At 35.5% G+C, this 17,541-nt stretch overlaps 2 protein-coding genes and 1 non-coding gene across 4 annotated transcripts in view; 2 read left to right on the forward strand and 1 right to left on the reverse strand.

The window, feature by feature from the left end:
* Positions 1 to 422, forward strand: part of LOC119838768 — a 12,372-nt gene extending 11,950 nt beyond the window's left edge. Inside the window, exon 16 of the mRNA XM_038364869.1 lies at positions 237 to 422. Coding sequence (XP_038220797.1) covers positions 237 to 422 — 186 coding nt within the window. The remainder of the gene's footprint in view (positions 1 to 236) is intronic.
* Positions 423 to 2,633: 2,211 nt separating this feature from the next.
* Positions 2,634 to 14,814, reverse strand: LOC119838817 (acetylcholinesterase). 2 transcript variants are annotated; one of them, XM_038364937.1, is made up of 15 exons: positions 14,116 to 14,814; positions 13,608 to 13,757; positions 12,974 to 13,111; positions 12,555 to 12,701; positions 10,673 to 10,829; positions 10,145 to 10,356; positions 9,382 to 9,552; positions 8,824 to 9,025; positions 8,262 to 8,449; positions 6,436 to 6,728; positions 5,968 to 6,163; positions 5,383 to 5,498; positions 4,418 to 4,453; positions 3,331 to 3,481; positions 2,634 to 2,928 (listed from the first exon to the last, which is right to left on the reverse strand). In XM_038364937.1, the coding sequence occupies exons 1-15, from the start codon at positions 14,419 to 14,421 to the stop codon at positions 2,776 to 2,778; spliced, it is 2,616 nt and encodes an 871-aa protein (XP_038220865.1). In that variant the 5' UTR covers positions 14,422 to 14,814; the 3' UTR covers positions 2,634 to 2,775. The 2 variants fall into 2 exon arrangements, with proteins under 2 accessions (XP_038220865.1, XP_038220866.1); XM_038364938.1 differs by lacking the exon at positions 4,418 to 4,453 and having other exon boundaries at positions 2,637 to 2,928.
* Positions 7,430 to 7,509, forward strand: Trnal-uag. Its single transcript has one exon. It is a non-coding gene; the product is annotated as a tRNA-Leu (tRNA).
* Positions 14,815 to 17,541: the final 2,727 nt, after the last annotated feature.

The raw sequence follows: 17,541 nt of genomic DNA on the forward strand, positions 1-17,541 counted from the left end.
CTAACCGACGTTCCCGAAAACAAAGGAGTAGTCGATTGTATTTTTTTGGTTTCGTTATTCGATAACTTTTTGGGTTTTCCGTGATTGAATAAATGAATCTGGTATAGGTGTGGGTGCGAGGACCTCCCTCCCTAGGAAGGTCGGTAACTTTTAACACGTTTTTTATTTTATTTCTTATTGCTGGTCGAAAGGCTCTGTAATAACCCTTTAACCATCAGAAACGTTTCCCCCACCAGACCACACCTACAGATAAGGAGGAGAGTTATCCAGCCGGGTTACTTCGAGCCAATTACGTAGTGGACCTCACGCTATCCCCGGGCACGCTGGTGCCGCGCGTGAGTGCGCACGCGCAAAAGATCTGCGGCAACACTGCGCCTTGTACTGCCAGAGATCTGGTGGAGGTGTGCCGGTGTGAACACTAACTATCATTTAGAAATTAAAGACTTTTAAACGGATTTTAACAGCGATTTATGCATTATATTATTAACCCGACGTTTCGAAAAAAATCCGTTTAAAAGTCTTTAATTTCTAAACGCATAATACTCGCGTAAAATCAAACACAAGAAAACACTACTAACTTGTCATTGTTAATAAAGTGTTTGCGAACGGTTGTATAGATTTTTATTGGTGACTGCTATTCTATAACTAGACGTTAGTCCTTATGAAACGCTCATACATCCTGATATCATGCCTGCAAAGAAAGGAATTGAGAGAGTGCGTAATAAACCTCGTGCATTCTTGAGTTGAAAATTTACGTCTAGCTATCAAGAGCAGGCTACGAGAAAGGTTAGCTAGCTGTGAAACCGGCGCTAAACAAGCAAAAACATCCATCGAGATATTGATTGACACTTTTAAGTTTTATCTCATGATAAAACGGTATTTTTATGAAAAATCCAGTATTTACTACCAGCACAGAAAACACAATAATAGTACGACCAATTAATATAGGTAATCTACCCACCAAGAACAATTATTTCTGTATTCATCCCGTTTCCAGTCGCGCGCTGACAGTATGAGCATTATATAAATAAATAAACCACCGTTTGAGAAAAATATTTTATTTTCTATATACAAAAACACGCTGGCAGTGTCTGAAATAAATACTACAAAAAGACAATATAATTGCACTTTGCTGGACGGACAGAACGATCACAAACATACAACTAGGTACATATAATTACTAATCACTTAAATTTAACTATTTTCATCACAAACAAAAATTTAATTTCTTTTATTTTACTTTATGATATAATTTACTTTTTTTAAACAACGAGGCGATTTTATACCATTTATCTGTAAATCCATTTTGAAAAGTAAAAAACCTCACAACAACTCAAGTATAACAATTTAGTTTTGTTACCAATGCTTTATTCTTTACTTGTAAATTATAAGATGTACAATGTTTATTAAATAATAAAAATAAAAGCTACATTAGAAATAGAAAATAAAATTGATTCAAAAATATCGATAAATAAAATCTCGCACAATTTCATGTAGAATCAAAAAAATATTACACAACTAGGTAGCTAGTAAAAAAAAAAATAAACTTAAAATAGCACATATCATCTGAATCGTACCTTTAAGGTAACAATTTTACACACTAGACAAATAAAAATATCTCGTTGGAAGATCAATCGAGATCTATAATTAAAAATGGTAATGGCATTTCATTTGTTCAATGAATGATAATAAGACCCGGAGTTAATTATTTAGAAATGCGTTATAAATAATTGACAAATAAATTACCGAAACTCAAAACAGATAGGTATCGAACCGCTGTAGTACGCCTCTCCCTTTTATTGAATTCGGTTGATGAAAAAACCCTGTATAATAACGTTAAAACTCATGCGCATAACCAATATATGTGAAAATTAGACGATTCATTTTTATTTTTTCTGGAATTATGCGCAAATATTCGTCAATATTTGTTCCTTGTTTTTGACATTAACTATCCTGAATGAAGCCGCATAAAATCAATTTTGAGTATAGAAGCAACATGCTATCTATTTTAGCGTTTCAAACTAGGTATATAATAGGGTTTTGTATTGTCATTTTTAAATATTCAACAGTAATTATGCTAACAACAAAGAGCTACCGACCGGGCTCAGTGGCGTGCCTTAGCAGAGACCTATATCCAGCCCTGGATAGCTAAGGGCTGATGATGATGATGATGAATTATCCTAATCCAAGAATAGACAAATCCAACAAACCAAAAGTCATTAATATACTTTCAGCCGTTCTTTTAGTTTTACGTAGAGTAACTATATATAGTGTAATTAAACATATTGCAAAACATTACAGAAAATATGACGAAACTATTAATATACTCGAAGTGGCTATAATATAAGTTCCGGGTCTTAACAGCTTATAAGAGATCTAATTAAACAATACGGTGGTAATATTTAATTTAAAAACTTAATTAACGTTTATTAATTTATCTCGCGAACAACCAAGAGCTGCCAGATGCAAAAAAAATATACTAATAAAGATTTTAATATTTGAAAAATATCTCACGTGACATAAAACTAGAGGGCGTTGTCACAACTCTTATAATTTTCCATTAATAATAAATAATAATTAATAATTTCAATACAGTTTTATTTCACTTCAATGAAGTACCAATTGCAAATAATTATTGCCATATATATAAAAAGTATAAATTTTTATAATATTGTTACGATTAAATATTTCTAAGTGGGTTATTTTGAAACAGGTGTGCAAAGCGTTTAATAACTTTTTAACTGGCATTTTTTTCACCCCATTTCCCACTGGACCTTAAACAGTGGTCTGTGGCACCCCACCAACGAGTTTTGTCCTGGACCGCGGGCGGGGCTCGGGCGCTCTGGAAACTTCCTTCAAGGACATCGCCGATTCCGTGGACGCCTCAGATGGCGCTCGAGACGACTGGATGGTGGTTGGTTGGCTGATCTACAAGAGAAAAAAATTAAAATTAATTATGAGTAAATTGTATTTAAATTGTAGTTTTTTTTACGTTTATTATAACTAAAGTTACGGCATGCATAGTAGTCGTGGCTCAGTGGCGATGACTTTGAACTTAAAGTGAAAACTCGGGGACTCGAAGTGTTTAATCATACAAACATGTTATTTCCGTATATATAAAGTTTTCTTGTCACAATGTTAGTTAACGTACTCCTCCGAAACGACTGGACCGATTTTCATGAAATCTCGTGTGTATACCCGGGTGGGTCAGAGAATCAGCCAACATATATTTTTGATACCCGTAAATGTAAGATTTAAGCAGAACAGCATTTGCCGGGTTATCTAGTATCATAAAAAGTGTAACATAAATGAAAAAAAAAAAAAACAAACCGTTCTAGTCATTGTCTGCGGCGTCTGCGGCCGTTTCACCGGCACGTCTCTATACTCGTATATGTTGTCTCTGGATCGCGTCGTGTTGTCTATGCCGCTGTCTAGCTCGGGCACCATAAATATGTCGCCGTTGTAGAAGCGATCCGTTTCTCTGGTAATAAACATTAAAAATTATGTTAATCGTCTGTATTGTAGGGAGATATATTGACATTTTAAGAAGTGTGTTTTTTAATTGAAAAAATAATAAAAGATAAAGATTCCCGGTCGATAAAGAAATAAGTGGCAAAGTGAGATAACAGTATCGGTAAATTACGGAAGAATAGATGGCACAGTGAGTTTATTATACCGGTTGTTTTCAAGGATTTATAAATGAAATGTAATTTCATTTTTACTCGCAAGAAAAATGGTTATACAGTGGTGTTATGCATGCAAATATCTACATAAAATACATTTAAATCATAAATAATAATTAATTTATTTGGACACTAGCGGTCCGCCTCGGCTTCGCCCATGGTACATATATAAAAGAATTTTTCAAAACGGACCAATAGTTCCTGAGATTAGTTCAAATAAACAAACTCTTCAGCTTTATAATATTAGTATAGATAAAAAGTAAATGCCTAAAAAATATGTATAAAAACAAAAAATTAATTGATTGTGTAATCATAAATAGCATTAAATATAAGTAAAAATTATTTATATTATAAGACATAGAAATTAATTACGTAATATCAGTTAAATTTTAAGTTTAATAGTATTGAAATGCTTTATAAATGAGAACTTTTGAAAGAATAGAAAAAATTTGATTACGAGGCAGGATTTCATACGTAATATCAATATGACAAAAGGGTAAATTTATGAATTTGCGAGTTAAGTCGTTGAAGGGTAATCTTAAGAAAACATAGAACCAAGTATAGAATCTCTTACACAGTTGGATTTTGACACGATCCACAATTGCTATGGATTATACATGTACCACGAGCGCATCCGGGTCGGACCGCTAGTATAGTGTAATATATTAATAGTTAAAGTGAGTATAGGATAAGGCGGGTGCACATTATAAGCGTTAGTACATTAGATTACATACATGGCCGGTATTAGTTTCCATTTTGGTGGTATAGCCCTGTTAAAAATATATATGTTAATACTTATACTAATATTATAAATGCGAAAGTTTGTAAGGATGTGTGTGTGTTTGTTGCTCTTTCACGCAAAAACTACTGAACCGATTGCAATATCAAAAGTCTATGTTTATGAAATCATCAGCATTGTTATCGCTTTATTTTGTAGCGAGTGAAACTCCCGACCAATCACACAACTTGCTGACAAAGTTGTGTAAATAATTTGTCATTTTAAATTTCAAATTCAATTTGATTTATTGTGATTCACAGGTTATAAGGAAGGTATTACATTATATAAAGTTCTACTGTGATCTGCCATGTGGCGTACAATTGTCAATTTTTACATAAATAATTAATTATTAATCATATTTATACGTATAGAGCATTACTTACAAACAAACAAAAACACTTCATTTTGCGCCAAATTATATAAAAATGTAAAAGAACTTTTTTTTTATTCCTGATAGGGAAGCGCTTGACCACAACCTCGCCTGATGGTAAGCTGAGATGTGGTGTAAGATGGAGCGCGCTTCCCTAGAAGGTAACTGTTCACTCTTCTCTTGAAGACCTCCAGATTGTACTCGTCGGGGAACACAGACTCAGGAAGCATGTTCCAATCCCTTGCAGTTCGAATGAAGAATGTGGAATCGAACCGCTTCGTCCGGGTACTTGGAACATCCACTAAATAGCGGTGCCTAGAGTCTGTGCGCCTCGACGGCCGATAGAAGAATGGGGATGGCGGAATCAAGCTGTGTAATTCCGCCGCGCACTCTCCAAAATGAATCCAATAAAAGACCGATAAACTAGCCACTCTGCGGCGACATATGCGACATATACACATTCAATAGCACAACGGGCGGTTTTCTTGCCAAGCCGGCGATCTCTGCCAGACAACCTGTGGTCGAATTATTGGAATGTCATAATACGCTACCTTTTAGCGTTCCGCCAAAGCATGCAGCACACAACCAGAAGCACGATCAGCAGCAGGCAGGCGCTGGACACCGTCCAGAAGGCTATCTGGAGAGGCTGCTTCGGCTCCCACCAGTACTGGAAATTTTAAGTCACATAAAATTAATCTCTACTAATACTAGCTGCACGCCCCGGCTCCGACCGGGTAGTCTTTTTATCGTAATTGAAATAATATAAACTATCCCATCTTTTAAGTTGGATCAAACTGCACATGGTGTGCCAATTTGATTAAAATCGGTTGAGTAGTTTGGGAGTCCATTGCGGATAAACAACGTGATACGTAATTTATACATATTGAGGTTATAAAGCTGAAAAGTTTGTTTGGTTGAACTCCTTAATCTCCAGAACTACTGGTCCGATTTAAAAAATACTAAGATAATATCTCATATCGATAGCGGTACCGATACCAATACATATAACCCGACCGGTATCAATACCGTTATTGATATATTTAAATTACCGACACCGTTATTGAAACGGTACCGATATCGTTACTGAAACGGTACCGATATCGTTATCGTAACCGTCACTGAAAGGCGTGTCTCACCTCGGTGATCGGCGGGTAGGTGGGCACGAAGCGCCCCACCACGGTGGGCAGGTACACCGTCCAGAAGGCCAGCTCCGTCTGCCGGTAGTTCAGCTGGATGCTCGAGTTGTAGGTGGTGTTCAGGTTCAGGTAGCGCAGCTGACCGGCCTCCGCCACTTCGAAGTGCATCCCGAGGATGCGGGAGCGGGTCGGGTTGCTGGAATGTTGGTTAGTAGTTCAAAAATTGGCGTTTTAAATCCGTTATGTTAACGGATATAAAACGCCAATTTTTCGTCGTGTTATTTATCCTTAGACTTAGACATTTTTTTTATTTTTTATTTAATTCTAGCATACCTTCCAAAAAAACTCGCCCATTATCCTGACTTTTCGAACACATTCAAGCGAGTTATGGGGAGACTTAGATATTTTTACTTTTATTTTTATTTCATTATTTAATTCTAGCATACCTTCTTCCAAAAAACCACTCACCCGTATCTCGCGAAATCCGCATACGCCTTCATGAAGAAGTGGCTCATGTTCCTATCATTCGGTGTCCAGGCCTGCCGTTCCACCCGGTGCCTGGTGGGGAAAAACTCCGGGTCCATGAACGGTGCACCGGCCAGGAGGTAGTGTTCCACATCGTGCGGGTACCGCCTCCATTCGGGCCAGTTGAACGCCTCCACAGTGGTATTCATCACGTACATGTAGACTGGCACCTTTTGCTCCAGGAGGAGTTTCACCATTTTGTCGGTTGGCGCGCGGTACAGGAAGTCCGAGAGGAGCTGGTGGAAATGCGATTTTTTATTTCATTAATCATGATAATTATTAGGTATGTAATATCTTATACTTTTAAACGAGCAATTCTTGTATATATATATATATATATATATATATATATATATATATATATATATATATATATATATATATATATATATATATATATATATATGTAATTGGAATCTCGGAATCGGCTCCAACGATTTTCATGAAATTTAGTATACAGTGGGTTGCGGGGGCGATAAATCGATCTAGCTAGGAATCTTTTTTAGAAAATATCATATTCGTGTTTCTATTGGTGAATAATAATACTATTTTGCTTCGTAGATAGCTGGACAACTGAAATAACACATAGGCACTTTTTATACCGATATTCCTACGGGATACGGACTTACGCGGTTTCAACCGCGGGTCATAGCTAGTGTTTTATATTATATTACATAGAAAAAAAATGCAAATATTAACGAACTTACATGACGCAATAAAATGTATTTTAGATATTTTTTTTTAATATTTGAATTTCTTAATAGTGTAAAAAGTATAAGAGAATGTCAGAATGTCAAAAACAAATAAAAATCGTCAAAAGATCGAAGAAAAAAAAGTATTGAAAACCTCAAACATTATACTCGCATGAAAATCTTCATTTTAGTTAAGTCATTGTGTAATTTTAGGGTCGTCGTTAAATCTAACAGCATCGCCAACAGGCAGCGTGGCCGAGCGGTCTAAGGCGCTGGTTTTAGGCACCAGTCCGAAAGGGCGTGGGTTCGAATCCCACCGCTGTCAAATGTTTTTTTTTTGTTTTTTTTTTTTTTAACTGAATGTAGAATTTATTCAACAAATTTTCTTAAGTTAAAATTATGTCATATGTACAATGCTTATTATGAATAAATTTATTAATTTAATAAAATTTATTGTTACTTTTACATTTTAATTCATTTCTACCAATCATCTTTAACACACAAACATACTTTATAATCAACAATACAGGTTCTAAATAAAATTTATATTAGGGTACTGTGACATATTAAATAATTGTACAGTCAACACATTTTAATGCATGTAAAAACTTTTTATTAAACGTATAACAAGCTTAAACTTTACATCCATTAATACTAATATGGACATATTTATCACGTATCGGGCTTATATTATACGATAACGTTTTTTACACGCCGCGCGGGTTCAGTCTGAAGTTGTAGCGAGTCCAATAACTTTTTAGCAAGTGTACAACGCTTGCAAAATATATGCGTACTATAGTATGCGTGCAATGAATGCAGAATGATTTTTTTTTTGTTAAATTAGACATAGGCAAACATTTATTCACACACAAGAACACACACAACAACCAACAAAAAAGGCAAAACATTGAATATCGGCAAAAGAAAAAAACATAAACACAGACACGACAATTCAAAATCCGTGCGAAATGCATGAAACAACATTTTTTTTCGCAAACTCTACGTTCGAGCACGCACGCACGCACGCACCAAATGCGTACCAAACTAAAAAAAAAAAACCCCGTGTCCAACACTCACATGCACGTACTGGTCGCGTATCGCGCTGACGTTGTGCGGGTCGGGGTGGTAGGTGTACATGAAGCGCAGCGCGTCGCGCACGCCGCGCGGGTTCAGCGTGTAGTTGTAGCGCAGCACCAGCTCGCTCACCTTCTGCTCGAACCAGCGCTCCGTGATCGTGTAGTCCGGCGCCAGCGACTGGTTGTTGTCTGGAATGTTGGCGTGTGTTGTTTTTATTATTATTATTTTTTTATATGTCTTAGCGGGCAACTGAGCTGGTGGTACGCCTGATGGTAAGCGTTCCCCATCGCTCCTGAACATACGCAGAGGTAGTTAGTGCCTCTGCGGATGCGCTGCCCGCTTTTAAGGGGTAAGGGCGCGCGTTGCTATTAGCGTAGCAACGCGCGCCCTTACCCCTTAAATAAATGTACTGAAATAAATCTAAGAAGCCATCTGTGGCAAGTGCATATTATACAAACCTTCTCTGTGGAAAAATACATATATACCAATTTTCATAATAATCGGTCCAGTAGTTATTATGTTCATTTATAACATACAGAGAAACATTTCTCTCTCTACTTACACAGATAGTAGGCGGCCTCCTGCGTAGTGACGCCGGTCATGTACCGCAGCGCCGGATTGAACTGCCGTCTGGAGATCAGCTCCTCGGGGGTGTTCTGCAGCAGGTGCCAGTCCCTCTCGCGCCAGCCCTCGTACCACCCGTCCCCGGGGAACGTGAAGTTGTTCTCGAGGACTGGACCCCAGGGTATGAAGCCCACTTGTGGCTGGAATTTGTTTATTTTTTATTATGTATCCGACTTAAATAGCTTAAACAGGACAGTTCATTGGCATCCTTGTCATCACTACATAGTATAAAACAAATCGCTTTCTCTGTCAGTCCCTATGTCCATGTGTTTGCTTAAATTTTTAAAATTATGCAGGCGATTTTGATGCGGTTGTTTTTTAAAAGATTGAGTTATTCAAAAGAAAGGTTTATATGTATAATATCTATGAGACTACTCCGAATTTAGCGCGTGCGATAAAAATCGGTTCAGTGGATTAGTCGTTAAGACAAGCAGTCCCTTCAGGCAAACAGACAGAGTTACTTACGCATAATATTAAGTTATCTGACATAATGTACCTGAAACTCAGCATTCCCCAGCTCATGGAAGCTCCTGCCTTGCCGGAGACAGTTAACCAACTTCCATGAGGAATCTATGGGACAACCCAGAAGCCTCCCGAAAACCAGCGAAGTGTTCTGGACTCGGAACTTATCTTCTATTAGCGCCCAGTCTGCTAATGCTGACCCACTCTGTAAAGGCAAAGGTTTAAGATTGTTTAATACAAAGCATTTAATTCACTAGCTTCACCTTTTAAGTTTAATCGACCGACGTTTTAAGTAACGAAGGAGGTTGTCAATAAACTGTATTTTTTTTTACTTATTACATTTCTATTACTATACTATTATTAAACAAAACAAGTTCTGCTATTTTCACATGAAAACTCGTCACTCAACTTATGAATAATTTTTTTGTTCTAATAAAAACTTGGAACTTTTTGGTCATAGCATACACAATTCCAGCCCAAGGAGGCAGCATAAGGGGCCTGAGCATAAGGAGGTCAAATCGGGGGCAATTTTAAACGGTAGCCCCATTTACAATTGGATACAATTCTCAATAAACTTTTATATAGTTAACTATGTTAAAAAACTTTACTTTTTTTACTCACAATGTAATTTTTATAAAACATATATGAAAATTTATGAGGTTAAAGTTTTTTAAACGCTTCGCAATTACAGAAACAATATCATTAGGATATTCTTTCAATCACCCCTGTTCACAATTACCCAGATTGACCCCACTTTGCAGACCACAGAGCAGAAAAAATGTCTTGCCCACACCGACCTGTGCTATGATTTTGGTCACAATGTCCCTAGTCTGCGGCGCCACGGCCAGCAGGCCGGCGGACGCCGCCCCGGCCCCCGGCCCGAACAGGGTGATGGCCTCGCTGTCACCGTTGAACGGGCCAATGTTGTCCCTGACCCAGCGGAGCGCCATCGCCTGGTCCAGGATGCCGTAATTGCCGGGGGAGTTCTCGTCGGCCGTTGATAGGAAACCTGGACGTGCAGTTCAATTGCAATTATTCGTTTTGGTGTAAGATTCAATGTAAACAGAGAGTTGGACTGAGAATTTTTGATTGAGAAATTAATGAATTAGTAAACAAAATTTAACCTGTGAAAAAATATATGTTTGTTCACTCAAAGACCACTAGACTAATTTTAATTAGGCTTTAACAAATAAAAACATGCCAACATTTTTATCAATTATCATCATATGTATTTTATTTTATTTCCATCCTGGATCAAACTAGGCTAATCTATCGAAGCGGGAAGCGACTTTGCTCTAAACTATGTTCCATACAAAACAATTCACCTAAAGCGCCGAGCCGATAGTTGAACGAAACAACAACAACATTGTAGAAGGCAGCTAGCATGTGGGCTGGGAACAGGTTGGATGCGCCCGATGAGAACTGGCCGCCATGTATGTACACCATAACGGGGTACTTCTGCGCCGTCGCACCGGCTTCGGTCTGCAATGTTGCCACACTAAATAAATATCTACTTGCAAATAATAATCCTGTACATAAAGAAGAAGAATCTGAAAGTGCGTTTGTTTGTCTTTCGTCCGCGTCACAACAGGGTGATTTTATCATATACGATGTGGTGGGCTACTTTTTAGAGTAGCGAATCTCAAAAATTATTTCCATGGGAGTTTTCTTTGACTAAGCGGGCGAAGCTGCGGACGGAAAGTTAGTAATATTAAATACGAGACGCTCGTCCCGACTCCGCCCGGATATCAAGATTCCTGTTTGATCCCAAGGGATGCTCCTTAATCGGGATAAAAAGTATCCTATCACCTAAGTCAGCTCATACCCTGTATACCAAAATTTCATCAAAATCCGTTGAGTAGTTTCAGCATGATTGACGGACAAACATCCAAACACACAAACTCTTACATTTTCTGTATGTATCTCATCTTCACGTCGAAACCATTAAATCGAATGGGATGAAATTTTGTGCACTTAATTCATATGTAACTTGTCCGATTGTTATGTTTGAATATAGGAAACAATATTACACTCACATCTTCATTAACAACAAATTGTCAAAACTATATAAGTATCATGGTTATTTGTTTCTTATCGTAAAAATAATTCAAACACACTATATTGTAAACTATACTTAGTTTACGACATTGCGATTTATGCGCGAGAAAGAGACAAACAGATAGAAAGTGCTACTTTTGAAATTTTACCATTAACAGGTATTAAGAACCTTTGATGTCTAAATTGCCGCTTATTAATACAGGACCACAAGGCCTAGTTAAATGAGCTTGTCCAATAAGGAACAATGAAGCAATTATGAATCATTTAACTCATTCACAGTGAATTAATCGTCCAATGAGTGAGGGGTTAATGACCCGTGATTGTAATTAACTTCATTATTCTATTGTTCAGGATTTGTCGAAATGCGACTCCCAATTAATTACAGTGATTTAAATATTCACACAACTAAAGCCAATATTTATTATATTTGTAATGACAGTTAATTAATTGCCTTCGGAATGTATGCATAAAACATATCTGTGGAAGTGTCGAAAATATGAATTTGTCAATGGAATTGTATTTGGACGTATGTATTTTAAGATAAGAGTAGTGAAGTTAAAAGTAAATAATAAAACAAATTCAGTTATATATCTGAATGCTACATTTTTCATTTAATTATTTTCAAAATATAATATATAATATATTTGAATGTAAGCAAGGTTGCTTACATCATTTAATAATTCATAAAAAGTCATTTGAAATTAGAAATGTAATTTAAACGTCACTATTCTTCATTCCATATGTAGGATTATTTTCTTTTATGTTATTTGTAAGAGTTCTGGCAGAATGCTATCAAGTCAGTTACATTTAACTGCCACCTTGGTACAGTGGTTAATGCTTGTGCATAGAATCTTCGACTAGGTTCTATTTCCGTTGTTTAAACTAGTTTAATGGTTGGAAGCACTGATCTCGGGGACTACTGACTATATAGATGAAATTTGGTATCTTGATAGTTTGGAGTTTTCACCTTGAAAATCTGACACTACCGAACTGTGCAGTGAATTCCTCCGGGTCGGTCGAATATATTTATCCTAGCAGGAACGTTAGAATTTTTCAAACTTAAAACTTCAACATCACTTTAAATCAACTCTAACACAATCACAAAATAATAACCTTAAAAATGGCGATAAACAACATCAAAAAACTCACATTAGGCGAGAATACATTCAAATACAGGCAGTCCTCGTCCATGTCGCGCACTCCCTTGGTAGCGCCCGTGAACCGGACGGGCTGCGGGCACGCCGGCCCCCAGTCCACCGCTTGGATAAGCTGCCAGCCAGGATGTTGACGGGGTGGCTGGAATGTTTCATATGTTATAAGAATAAAGCATTTCTTTACTTTGAAAAAAAAAAACATTATGTTCTACTAGTCACTTATCCCATAAAATATAATCTATGTCACAGAAATAAGAATTTTTAAATCAGCCTCGTTGTTTTTGAGTGAAAACAACAAACATACAATTAAAATTAAAGGGTGATAATTGCTAAGCATCAACCACAAGCTGTCACTATTACACAAAAAAATACTTATAGCACAACAATTTATTAAAATAAAACCTATTTCATTACCTTAAACCTGCCTTCCAAAACAGGTGGTCTCGCATAGGGTATCCCTAAGAACACTGAAACTTCTCCTTGTATTCTCTCCACTGGTGTCAACCATGGCCGATAGCCTGAATTTGGATCTGGGTTGTCATAAAGGTATACCTAAAACATTATTAATTATTTTTCATAGGACAGCCTAAATGGAACCATAGTTTTTTAGAATTAATGTATGTGTATTGCATTATCATTTGTTTATACATCAATACAATATTTTCTAAATGTTTAAGCAAGTTTGGATGTATCTGGTATATTTTTAGTCTTAATTTATTTAAAGGGTTCAACCATAACCATGGCATTTCCATAGAACCAAATATAGTATAGCTCATATGTTTACCTTAAATAACTAACTGATAACAAATAGAAACAGTTTTATCTCTATCTTAGCCTATCCAGAAAAAGATTAGATACTGTTGAACCATCCCAAGGTTAAAACACAATTATGTTAAAGAAACAATCAAGAATGCTAAGGTAAGTTAAAAAATATAAAGGTGAAATAGAACAGATTTCTAATAAAACTAATCACACTCAGTATTGTTGTAAAATTTTTTTGCATTTACAGAATTTTTAAATTAAAATAATGGGATAACAATGATATCACCTTAAATCCTTGCACTTGTCCATAATTAGTATTTACAAAGATGTCTCTCTTCAACTGCCTCGAGTCTCTCCTCTCCTTTCCTTGGAGATCTTCTCGCCAGCCTCCCAAAACACCAGGGAATAAAGCATCAGGGTTATTGGGGTCTCGGTTCTGGAATAGGGAGTATTTGTCATTAATATGAGTGTTTTTAGTGGGTTTGTTTTCATATTTTATATTTTTATATACCTATAATGTGAAAATAAATAGCTAAGTACTTGTTTATTATTTATTAATTTAGTTTTAAATGTAAGTTGAAGTATTTCACAATGTAGCCTCCGTAAGAAAGTTGGTGGCAAATTTTAAAGTAAATGTTGCATAATGTTACATTTCAACCACACTTTATAGAACATCAAATTTTGAATAATCAAATTGCTTATCCTCTCCCGTAACAATTTATTTAATCAATGAAAAATTAATATTACACTGGAACTTTAATTATATATTTTTTAAAGTATATGTGAATACATACTGAATTAAATTTAAACTGCTCGTCCAAAGGATTAGTCACAATGGGATTGTAGGGAAAGCCTCCAGGCCGGTTGATATTAGGGTTATATGGGTTATATCTCGAAGGATCCGCTCCATATCTCCGATTGTTGTACACATACGTTCTGTAGTCTGAGTCACCAGGGTTTGGTATTCTATGGTCCCTAGATGCCTCCTGCGGCCTTACATTATAATAATCATTATTAAACTGCCCGTTATACAAGTCTTTATTAGACTGACACCTCACAGTTGCACATAGTAACAAAGTTATCAATGTTTTTCTAAACATTTTCACACAACACAAACTTTACGGTCCAATAAGAAACTTCGATGAATCATGTTCATAATTATTTATTTCACGAAATTCAACATTTTCATGAATTAAAATAGAATCATATGAATGTAATCGTCAATTGTAACACACGTTTTATTGGATTATAAGTCGTTAATAACCCAAATTCGTTAAAAACATGAGTCGAAACAAATGATTCACCAAAACGTCGTATGAAGTTTTGCCTGTATTTTTTATCAATTTAGTTCCAATTTTATCTAGTACAATGTCGCGTAATAATGGGACCGCTTTATCAGATTTTTAATCTATAAATTATCAGCAAAATAATATGTGACAACGCCCACTATCACAGCTTTGTTTATCATTTCGTGAAGCTCTTTCGAAACTTTACTAAACGTCAAGTCGTCAACGGAACGAAGAACGCTTACGTTCAGAAATTAAATTTGTTTATAGTATTGTGTTATTAAGTATGAAAATGCAAAACGGGACAACTACAAAAATTTTAGCACTTTAGCAATGCGTTATTGTTTGTTTCAATAAAATTAGTAAAAATAGTGGTGAGAGCAAGTAAATGTATGTAAATGTATAATGTATAATTAAATTATTTCTTCCAGGTTTGCTTATCAATAACTGTGATAGATTTCTAAACTTAACTTGCTCCAACAATGTTGCTAGTTCAATGCTATCTATTAAAATTAACATTAAAATATGACTAGTTTTGAAATATTCTTTGGGTTGCTAGTTCTTAATTGTTTTTATTTATATTATAATAATTTTAATTACTTATTTAACATTATTTTTACTTTACTATTTAAGTGATTCGTTAAATGGGTACAACATATTTTATTATGTTCATTATTTATATATTTTAAAATTCAATTAAAGGACACTTATTTTGGCTTTTTAACTTAACGTCCCTAGTGATCTTGGTTGAAGCGAAAAGTCGAGGTTCAACTCAGGTCGATCGTGAAATTAATAAATTAATTTTTCAATTTATCTGAATCCGAAGAATCAAAAGTTCGACTGCTTGAACCGACAAAGGAAGCACTACAGTGGGGAAATATTATACGGGCTTCATTTTAAAAACGATACGAGCCAAAATTCTAACATGTAAAATTTCATTTAGATTATGACCTATGTTCCTCAGCCGTTCAATCTCCTGATTATTCCCATGTGCTCCGATATATTGTATATGATAGCTGCCTACCTACTTATTGTATATTATTACGTTAGCTGGTACGAAGTATAATGGATGTTGTTTTTTTTTTTTGTGATGAATCTCAATGCTAGCCTGAAGGGCTACTACATCTTAACACGGGCGCGTGGGTGAACTGAAAGTTCACCCTGGTAGCGACACGCTCAAGGGCGTCCCCCCTTGTCGGGGACCGCGAACCTCGGCTTGAGCTGTAGCAGGAATGGAGGGGGCCGGAGGGGCCGTACTCGGTCGGGCGCTATGGAGGTTGGTAACATATTTTTATGATAATGTAATTATTATTTCATATTTTAAGAAAATTTGTAATGTATTTTTATTAATCCTTATATTATTATCATATCTGTTGGATCTAATAGTTGTTATTATGTTTTGGTTTTTTTATAATTTATATTAGTAATTTTATTTGTCAAAATCTGCCCAGTGTTTTTTACGTGATTGACCATTATACAAACAGAGAAACAGAAAGACTATTTAAAGTGATTCGAGTTTCGAAACATCTAGGTTATTATCAATTGCATTGAAATTATCTACGCTTTTTATAAAATATTTAATGTGCAGAAATGTTCTGGTTACTGTTTTATTATACGAATAGACAAGATAAAGTGAAAAACTTTAAAAACACCGATAAAATAAAAGCTATTTCGCTGAATAAAACTTTATGATGCGCCGTAAAGGTACAAAGTCTAATTAATCTAAAAAGAGTTTTATGACGGCAGAAGTCCATTACGCAGAGATCTGAGGTTGCATCAAACGTTACCTCTCAAGAGGCCTCCTTTAATTGGACGAGATCGCTTTGTTACTGGCTCCTTTGTCGAACAATTAAGTAAAATTTTAGCGTTTACACGCTTCGTCAAAATCAGTGTTGCTTGCAAGAATAAACTTGCAATGTTAGGCAGTATTTCGGCGGAAGAGGGACGATAGTTGCGTGCATGTTTTTTGGCATAACACCGAAACCTTGAGGGGAGAACACTATTGTACATCACAAATGATTGGGTAATCAAACAACATAAACAATTACTGCACGTTAGTCTACTCATAATACTTAAATGCATCGAAATAATATTTCAATTTATTTATTGTGGATGTCGATTAATTATAAGATTGTAGTGCTTTAATCATAAAAATATTAATTATCTTTGTTTGCTACTGAGAATATGAAAACAGCAAATTAACGTAAAGTACATGATGTCTAGTACAATTTTAGTAATTGCCAATTAAATATTATGTGGTATTTCAACAGAGAAATAGATATGCCTTAATTTTAAACACTTTATTTACCGCCAAAACGATATTGATATATTCTTGATGTTAAAATATTTGTGAACAATAATTTAAATATACACACTTTAAGTTTACTTGTTCAAATAATATCTATTCGAAAGTGAGCCACCCTCATTTAATGTCCAATTAAAATCCACAGTCATGAAATAAAAAAAATCCAATTAAAATTGCATAATCGCAAACGTTACAATTTGAATACTCGCCCAATTACCTAGTTTCGAATCATGATTGAATCACTGACTTGTATATCCCTACTACCCTATCGTATGATGTACTGCACTTGTCTTTTAGTGCTATACAAATCAGAGATTACGATTGGCGCCAGCTATACGAGCATTATGTATGAACGACGTGAAGTAAGAAAATCGAATCACGTTTTTGATTTCTTCGATTATCGATACCGGAACTCTTCTCATAATCACCTAAAGACTATTTGAATATGTTTACATGTAATATGTACTTCATCGAATGATACATTTTACTCCAATTTAATAATTGAAGTGAATAATAATCGAGAAAAAATACATTGCTTTTTTAGAAATACGTAGCATTTTAAAACAATAAATTAACCTGTATTATGTGACATGTCATTCTGTCAGATGTTTATTACGTTAGAACGATAG

The sequence above is a fragment of the Zerene cesonia genome, unplaced genomic scaffold, assembly GCF_012273895.1.
Source record: "Zerene cesonia ecotype Mississippi unplaced genomic scaffold, Zerene_cesonia_1.1 Zces_u005, whole genome shotgun sequence".
NCBI classification, from domain to species: domain Eukaryota; kingdom Metazoa; phylum Arthropoda; class Insecta; order Lepidoptera; family Pieridae; genus Zerene; species Zerene cesonia.